We start from the raw sequence: 9,545 nt of genomic DNA, 5'->3' as shown, positions 1-9,545 counted from the left end.
TCTTCTTCTTCTTCGTCGGCATCTCGTACTCCGATGACTGGCTCGACGACAAGAAAGATAGAACACTTGGCTCTTTCCAGGGCCAAAGGGGGGGGGAGAAGTCATAGTAGTAGTAGTAGTGGTACAGCTACTACGACTACTCCTGCGACAACCACGACGATGACAGTTCGATGTAGTGCACGGCTAGCTAACATGTCTACTTTGAATTATCGGGGGACAACACCGGGGTCGGTGTCTACACCTCGCCATACAACTACCACGACGACTACTACTACTACTACAGGGAGACAGGGTAAAGGTGGGTCGTCCCGAGGTATGGAAGGGAGTTCTAGCCATGGTAAGCAGAAGGAGGAAGGAGGTGTGTCTTCCTGCAATGAAGAAGAAGAACCTTCTTTAGCAGGCGAAAAGACGACTGGAGAAGCAGGCGTGGAACGGCTCCATGCTTCAAAGAAATCGAAGATAGGAAGAGAAGAAGAAGAACTTCAACTCCGTAGAGGGGGTGAAGGAGAAGAAGGAAGAGGAAATCCATCCAAGCTGCTGTTCTCTTCCGCTCATCGACAAGAGGAAAACGAGAGATACGGACGTCATCATGTAGTTGACACGAATTCAGAGATTTCTGAAGATCATGAAGATCACTTTACTTCTGCTGGGACGACTACGACCTTAAACAAGAATACGACTAGGTCTTCTAGTCTCACCTCTTCTCTGTCCCATCTCCCTCCTCCCCCGTCTCATCGGATGAGTGCGTCAGCGTATTCTGTTGTAGCTACACCGCGTCATATCAACAGCAATGACAGCATGGGTACCTGTGTGAAAGATCTTCATAAGCAGAGGCCTACCAGTAGTACTAGGAAGAGGTCCGCCCCGCTGTCTGACGTTGGTATAGAAGGAGGCGTGATAAAGAAAGGTGACGGAAAGGTACGGACAGAGAATCAGATATCTCTATTACTATCATCCTCTTCTTTATCTGCTAGAGGCCATGAACGAAGAAGAATAGCACCAGATGAAGACCAAGATGAGAGAAGAGACAGAGAACAAGACCAAGAAGAAGAAAGTGAATTGCGACGCGAGGGAGAAGGAGACATCGCGGTTTCTTCTTCTCTCCTCCCTTCTCCTCGTCTCCCACTACGAAGACGTTCGAAGCGTCTCGTAGATGATCTCCGTAAGAATCACCTTACGAACAACTCTTCTTCTTCTTCTCTTTCTTCTACGGAGATCTTGGCAGGAGTTCAACCAGTGGATTCTCTAGCTGACGGGACCACTCATAACAACGATGTGCCTCTTTCTGCTATCTCCAAAGAAAGAAGTTCACATACCGCGGGACTCCTGAAAGTGAAGAAAGAAATCCAAGGCAAAATAACCCCTAGTAGTTCTACTAATAGCCATAGTCATAGTAATAGTACTGCCATCAGTACCACAAAGAGAGGAGCAGGAGGTAGTGGAAGCGAAGTGTCTTTGCATGCTGTACGAGCGTCGCTTTCGAGTCCTTTGGTGTCACACTCATCGCCTGCTTCTGCGACCCCTCTTTCTCCTAAGTCGTCTTCTCCTCTTTCTCTCGAAGAAGAACACGACGGCGATCCCCCTCTACGTAAGAAGGAGATGACTATACATCAAGACGCTCATCGCCCAAGTCGATCCCTAAGAGTCAAACGAAAGGAGGAAGAAGAGGAAGAAGAGGGGGGCGGGCGGAGGAGAAGAAAGAGTGAAGAGAAGGAGAAGGAGGCTGAGGAGGCGAGTCTTCTATCGCAACAAGAAGAGGGAGAAGAAGAAGAACAGGAAGACGTCGACGAAGACAAGAATAGAATACATTCTCTCTCTTCCCAATCTCATAAAGAAGGAGGTCATGTACACAGTGTTAGTCAGAATATCAGTGGCGGTAGTACTGGGGGGGGGAGTTCTCTTCGAAGAAAGACGAGGACTTCTTCTTCTTCTTCGCTTGATTCTACCGGGAGACACGTAGATGACAAATGGGGGGATCTCCAAAGAAGCCATTCTTCTTCGTTTGTATCTTCTCATATACCTCCACATGCAACTACTCATCGTCAGACCCCTCACGGCGGTAGTGAGAATAGAGAAGGAAGAACGACAGCACCTGGAGCTAGAGGAACAGGAGACAGTCTCCCGAAACGCAGCGTCGTGCATGCAACCAAACTCGGACCAGAAAGAACAGGAGGAGGAGGAGAAAGCGGAGCAGGAGGAGGGGGGACACCGTCTTCTTCTTCTGCATCTTCAGTGTTTGTCGAGAATGCCCTAGCGATCACCCAGCTAACTGAACTGCTGGGGTGGGACTGGGAGGTCGAAGAAGAAGGGACAGATGAAAAGATATGGACTCTCCTTGCTGCTATTCCGGTGCCAAGGCCACGACCAAGGTATGTGTAAACAAGAAAGGAAGAAGAAAGAACAATTCGGCACGGAGGCGAAGGAGGGAGAAGAAGAAAGACAAAAGAGAATCCAAAGGAGAAGGTCATTCATTGCTTTTGAAAGTATAGAAAGGTTTACTTCAATATGTTGTATACGAAGCAGGTAGATCTAGTTGTTCTTTAAGCGATCTGTCTATTTATGATAATTCACAATTCTCTCTCTCTTCATATCCTTACTCGTCTTTCTCTCCTTATTATTCTTGTTGTTATTTGACTTTGCCTTTCATCGACACTCTCTTCTTCTTGTCTTTTAGCTCTTAGGACGCTTGTTCCTTATGGGTTCGCATTCCTCTTGATCTTCTCATTTTTCCTATCTTATCGTTGTGCATGTATGAAGAGAAACTTTCTCACTTTCTGGTTCCTTTCTTTCTCTTCCTTTCTGATCTATCTTCTGTCCTTGACTCGCTCTCTCAATTTCGTACGACCTTTCTTCTTCATGGGGTTTCTCTTATCCGAAATAGAAGAACTTTGGTTGCACCCTCTTCAACATTTACTATAGAAAATTCTTCTTTCATGGGGCTATCACCCCTCTCTGGGGTATGATGCAACGCGCCGATTGATTCTCTTCGTCTAATAGATCATGTCTGTATGGTATCAGCCTATTCAATTATCCAGGAGGAAAATAGGAAGAAGGACAATGAGAAGAAGATCAGCCGCTCTGTTTCCTCCGTCCATCTTTTCTTTCGTCATTCGTTTTGAGAGACAGAGAAGAGGAAAGAGAGGAGAGAAGGAGAGGGTGAAAGAGTTGAGAAGCTAGAATGAAGATGAAGAAAGAGGATTAACAGATAGATAGATGAACAGACGCTAGCTAGCAATAGAGTTGGTTGAGAAAGACCGACTTCGGTCGTGTTTGCTTCTTTAGTATTTCATCAGTGAAGAACTGATGGTCATGTATATAGAGAGAGGAGACAGAGACAGAGAGAGACGTAGTGAGTGGGGTGGTTTATGTTGGTGGGGTCTGTACTACTGCCATACTAGTGCTACTAGTAGTATACTATTACCTCTACTACTACTACTACTTCAGCTACTGCTACTATTATCAGTGCTAACTACGACTACGACTACTAGCAGCATTGCTATTAGCGTAAAGGTGGTTCCACTGCTATCATACTCCTCTCTGTTGCTATTACTAGCACACCGCTATCTGCTGCTACTACTAGCATACTCCTAACTACTACGACTCGTGCCCGGGTGGTGCAGGGACCCTCTAGAGAAAAGTTTGAGTTGAGAACAGGCGAAGAGAGAAGAGGCCTGCCAGCGGAGGAGGTCCTCGAGCTTCTTTCTACCGCTACTCTATACTCTTATACTCGAAAGAACCCATTGCTGCTCCTACATCAAGGAACTTCTATCGTAGTAGTAATAGTTCTACCACCGTATTACTGCTACGACTACAACTACTACAGTTATCTTTAGGTGAGGAAACTTGAAAGTTTTCTTCTTGGGTTTCTTTCTTTCCCGGTCTTTGGTCGTTCCTCTCATCATCATCATTACATACACGCATATGTAGACATCGATCTTTCTGTCTATACAGCGTTAGAAAGTCCATCTAGAAGAATTCTGACAAGAGAAGAAATGTGTATCAAAGACGACTAGCGTAGCAGAACCAGGGAAGATCTTGCGAAAAGAGAAAAGGGTGGTGTGTTGGTGCATGCATTCACAGAAGAAATGAAATCCATACTGTCCGTGTATGTGCTAACTCTCAATCCTTCTCTGGTCTACCTATTTATCTTTCTGTAACCTATCTTCAATCTATCAATCCATCGCTAGGTACCCCTGACGGCCCTCCGCCTCCCCTCTGTGCAAGGGAAGTTCTGAAGAAAGGAGGAAAGAGAAGAACGAAAAGAGAAGAATCCTCGCCCAAAAGTCACGCAACCAGCATGACAAGGAGAGAAAAGAGAAAGAACTTTTTGCATCTCTCTGTTGCCTGGAGGTTGGTTCTTTTTCTTAGTCATTCGTTCAGCAAGTCAGAAAGAGAGAAAGAACATGATGAAAGAAAAGAAACAGAAGAGAAGAAAGAAAAGATACACAAGAAGAGTAAGACCCATCAATCGAATCTCTCGCCTGCCTAGTCGGGATGCCTCCGGCTCAACTGATTCTTCACCGTTGGGTCATTCGTCTTTCTCTTTGTCTTTTTCTTTCTCTCCCTGCTATGATGCAGCTGCCCGCCTTCTCTGTGGCACGTTTCTTCTTCGTCTTCCCTCATGTATCTCTCCGGCGTATATGCACACTCGGATATAGATAAAAATATATACATACAGATTCATACACACTACGTACATACGTAGGTAGACTCCAGAATACGAGGGCTTGCATATATGTATCTTGAAGTCTCTCTCTCATATAGGGACGTAGAGTTTTAATAAGTAGAGCAGCCGTGCGGAAGATGACCGCTGCCGCGCATGCAGACTTACTTTTTGCATGCTCTTCCATCTAGCTAACAGAAAGAACGTCACGCTGTATACACACGGAGCTTCCCCCAGTTATATATGTACAAATACACATATATAAAGTGAAACTTTAGAGAAGTTTCTTCTCCTAAAATAAAGGGGTCTAAACAGCCCAACTCTTCTTGTTTGTCAACGGACGAGTCCAAAACGAATGACAGGCGGGGAGGTGACAAGGTGTATATACACTGCGCACTGTCATCGCTTTCACTAGGCATTCGCATGACTTCACACACACGTTCTTCCTAGCTTCTTCTTCTTCTTCTTGTTGTACTGCAAGGTGCAAAACTCATGCACGAAAATACCCCTGCATATACATATATATACATATAAATGTATAGATATTTAACATACGTAGATAAGAGTATATGACAACTATGAAGGACCTGCATGCACTACCGATAAATCTATATCTAGATCTGTCTATGTGTATCGAGTCTATCCGTTTAACTCTGTTGAATCGGAAGTCTAAAGATATACAAAGCATGATGCAATAGAGAGGGATGAGGATATTCATGCATTACCATCGCTCTCTCATGGAATAGACGCACCTATAGAAAGCTATGAGGAATTAACACGTGAAGACCTTCCACCATCACTTCTCTTCTTTCCTCCTTTTCTTCTTCTTCTTCTTTCAAAACACTTTCATTCTTTCTCCCTCCTTCACCCTTGGTCCCTTTTCTTCCTCCTCCTTTGCATCTCTTCTATGAACTGCTTCTACTTCACCTCGTACTCCCTGACTGTACATGTGCCTCTAAGTTTTCTTATGTATTCCAACCATACAGACACCTACACCTCTCTCTCTCTCTCCTCTCACTTCTCTCGCTAAACTAAGAAAAGAAAATGAATGCTTTCCATCGAAGAAAGAAGCAACTGGCTACAAAGACTGACAGAGAGACAGAGAGGGAGATATACAGATATATAAGTAGAGATAGATAGACAGAAGGTTGGATGCTTTCTTCCTGATGAAAAAAGCGAAGTTGCTTCCTCATTCAAAGAAGAACGCCACCTCACAAGAAAGAAGATTCTCCCCCTAAGAAGATTCTGCTTGTATTCGTCTTATAATCGAAGAGTCTCTTTACATAACAGAAAGCTGATGCCCACCATACACTGCCTTCTTCTTCTTCTTCTTCCTTGCTTTCTTCTTAAGGGCTTGAATGTGTGTATTCTATGAATCCTCTAAGGCAAGTAGTGACCCGCGTAAGAAGAAAACGATGTACGAGACAAACAGCCGTCCGTTCGACCTCGTATTGGCATTCCTCAAGAGAAGTGGTTTCCCGAACTGTTAAGACTCTTCGAGAAGAGACGCACGCCATCCCTCCTTTGAACTCTTTTTCTCCCACAACATACATCTCTATCTTCTCTCTCTTCTCCATCATGATCATAGAAAGCTCTTCAACCCTATCTTCTTCCTGTTTTCCTAGTATGAGTCTTCCCCCGCGCTATCTAGAGGTCTTTCTTTCGACTGGCGTACACGTTCGTTGTATGTCTCTTCGTCATCTGTATCGTTGAAGTCGTCGTAATTGAAATTATTCACTTCTACGTCCTCGTCATCATCGCCGAAAGTATCCTCGTCGTCATCTTCTTCTTCTCTTGCTCGATTGACTCTTCCTCTGCTTCTCGTGTCTTCCCCTCGGCTCCCGTCGCCACTGTAATCTCCCTCACTTCGCCATCGACCTGTCTCCGCCGGTAGAAGGCCACTACCGCTTTCACCGCTATACATACTCCCCGCGTCGACTTGCAGACGATCTCCACCTCCTCTTCCTTCTTGTTGAGAGGGCGACAGGGATTTCCCTTCATCTTTCTCTTCTTTCTCATTGTTCTTCTTCTTATTTTTACGGCTCTGTCGACCACTTCGCATAGAATTCAACCAGTCAGCAAAGTTGGAGGAAATCGAGCTAGCTGCTCGACTACTTCCTCGACCTGTCTCTCCCCTATCAAGAAGACTGCTATGAGGGGGATGCTGTTGCCGTTCTCGTAGCAGTTTGGAAAGAGCGGGGTCTGCTTCAGAAAAAGCAAAGCCACGGACCGACTGTTGCCGATGAGGTGGGACAGGAATCTATACAACAAGAACCCCACAAAAAGACACAAGGTGGTATACACATGTATAGAAGAAAATATCTATCTATCTCTAATCTATCTATCTAACTAGCTTTAATCTATCTATCTATCTTTAATCTATCTTCTATCTATACGAAATCATCGTCACGATGGTGGTGCGGAGGTATCGAGTATGTCGACTGTGTGTGGGTCTTTGAGGAGTAGCTGAGGTGAGTTGCTCCTTTACGTTCGTTTGCGAGACTGCATGCATGCACGCATGTATACACATAAGGTTGTAGGAAGAGTCTATGGATAAATAAAGGGTAGAGGTTACGAAGAAAGACTCTAGTGAAGAGGCGACCTTCATCGTCACAGGCAGTAGTTGATCTTGTCGAAGCGATTGAGCTACCAGGCTTGCCACTTGAGAAGAACTGAAGTAAGTGAAGAAGTGATCTCTCTCTTCCTGCCATCTGATCCTTTAGATATGATATGAAGAGTATCTACGAAGGAAACTGACACCTATACAGAGACGCGTGCATCATACACATGTCCATACCGTAGAGGCGAGAGATACACATACACGCACATCCAAAGACATGTATGTACACTACAAACACATACACAGAGACACATACATCTACCCAGACATCCTTATCATCCTACATATCTCTATCTAGACATGCGTGTCTCTACCTCTATACATATCTATAGATCTCTCTCTATGTAGCTGGAGAGTCTGTATGTATGTATGTCCCGAACTTACGCCGAACTCATCTACTTCGTTTTGAAAAGAGAGGGACCCTCTGGGCCCTCCACTCCCTGGCAAAGAGAGACCTCCAAATCCCAGCCGCGAGGCTTTACTTTCTCCCGTTGTAAGTTCTGACTTATTCGGAACATAAGCATCATCTTCGTCTTCGAGTTCGATATCACATGCACCTCGATCAGGGGTCTTTGGCCAGCCTGTTAGATTGCCCATGTACTCCTACGAAAGGAAGAGACAGCAATGAATGAATGAATGACAGGAAGAACGAGACAGAGAAAGATCGAAGAAGGAGACATTCTCTTACACAGGATTCTGCTGAGTGTGTCCCTATGCATGAGAAAGACTTCAACGCACGGCAGAGGGTAGAAGCGGAGACATTATGCATACATCACCTTGCAGTGTATAGACACATCACCTTGCAGTGTACAGACCTTAGGGTGGATAGACAGATTACAATCGTCCCTCCCTTTCTTTCTTCCGTCTGGTGTGATCTTCTTGCTCGTGGCTTGCTTACTTCACTCCATCATTCCACGAGAAAAGAAAGAGACAGCTCTTTAATCAGAAAGCTGAAGAACAACTCGACAGAGACATCTCATTAACCACATGCCCAAGCAGAGAGTTTCCCATCTAAAGCACGAACAAGCCCTATTCTTTTATAAGCATACAGACATATATATATGTATATATATATGAATAGATAGAGAGGTATAAACTGAGACAGAGAGCGAAGAAGACGGAGAGAGATAGAAAGACAGAGAGAGAAAGAGAAAAGATAGAGAGAAAAGGAGACGAAGAGAGATAGAGAGAGAAAGACAGTGAGAGAGGCAGAGACATACTCTTTGTTGTATAAGATGATACAACTGAGGATGACAATTGACTCTCCATGCTTTCCATAGCCAATCACGTGTTAAGCATAGAGTTGAGACAGCCATCGTAGAGAGAAATGTTAGAGCAGCTCCGTCAGAGATCAGATAGAAGAAGCATCCTAAGAAACTCCCTGCAAATCCAGGCCAACTTGAAAAGAGAAATACAAAGAGAAGACATGCTAGCAAGCTGAAGAACATCACACATACACACCCACATACACAAGAAGAAAGAAGTGAGAGAAAGAACAAGACACAAGAAAAGGACAAGAAGAGAAATGGAGAAGAACGAGACATGCCAACATGCATGCGTCTCCACAACCTATCATAGAGAAGAAGAACGGATACGATGGATCGGTCTTTCATGCGTCAGCGAGATGATCTTTCTCCAACAGAGATACATAGATAGATATATAGACTACATACATAGATAGACAGATGGATAGATAAGAAGGAAAAAGATAGATGAGATAAGAAGAAACACATCGCCGTGGAAGAGAGTTCTAAACCTGAGAGAGGGATCTATGTATTCCTATCCCGAAAGATAAAGATGGACTAGACTACCCCTGCCACTTGACGAAGAAGAAGTCTGAAGTATCTCTACGCTTGGCTTTAGCATCGACATAGATGCAGAAGAATCGGAAGTTCCTCGAGATCAAGAAAGAAAAAAGAGAAAGAACGAAAGAGAAAGAAAGAAAGCAAGGAGAGAGAAGAGAAAGAAAAAGATAAGAAAAGAGAGATAGACAGATAGACAGATGAAGTGTCGAGAGTGTGATTACCTGACAGCGAATCCACCCCATATGATAGATGTGATATAGTAGGACTCAAGAAGAACTTTAATATTGACAACTATCATATTCATAATGAACATAAGCAAACCGATCATCCAAATATCCAACGGCTGCATGCAAACAAACCAAACACACACAAATCAAGACAAAAAAATATCACATCTCTTTCACCAACAGCCTCAGACTATCTATCTTTAATCCATCTTTAACCTATCTATCTTTAA

At 44.2% G+C, this 9,545-nt stretch overlaps 2 protein-coding genes across 2 annotated transcripts in view; one reads left to right on the top strand and one right to left on the bottom strand.

The window, feature by feature from the left end:
* Nucleotides 1-11: 11 nt before the first annotated feature.
* CSUI_009660 (uncharacterized protein) lies at nt 12-1,223 on the top strand (the record flags this gene model as incomplete). Its single annotated transcript, XM_068069772.1, has 1 exon — nt 12-1,223. A coding segment is annotated over exon 1 (1,188 nt), but the record flags the coding sequence as incomplete, so codon positions are not given.
* A 3,152-nt stretch (nt 1,224-4,375) lies between these two features.
* CSUI_009659 (phospholipid-translocating p-type flippase subfamily protein) overlaps nt 4,376-9,545 on the bottom strand; it is a 7,850-nt gene continuing 2,680 nt past the window's right edge. Inside the window, exons 4-7 of the mRNA XM_068069771.1 lie at nt 9,310-9,431; nt 8,504-8,720; nt 7,668-7,886; nt 4,376-6,923 (exon numbers count right to left, since the gene is read on the bottom strand). Of these exons, the coding sequence (XP_067918253.1) occupies nt 6,285-6,923; nt 7,668-7,886; nt 8,504-8,720; nt 9,310-9,431 (1,197 nt within the window). The 3' untranslated portion in view covers nt 4,376-6,284. The remainder of the gene's footprint in view (nt 6,924-7,667; nt 7,887-8,503; nt 8,721-9,309; nt 9,432-9,545) is intronic.

This window comes from Cystoisospora suis, assembly GCF_002600585.1.
Source record: "Cystoisospora suis strain Wien I chromosome Unknown contig_5857, whole genome shotgun sequence".
Taxonomy (NCBI): domain Eukaryota; phylum Apicomplexa; class Conoidasida; order Eucoccidiorida; family Sarcocystidae; genus Cystoisospora; species Cystoisospora suis.
Note: the sequence above shows the minus strand (reverse complement) of the source record. Positions and strands in the feature narration are given on the sequence as shown.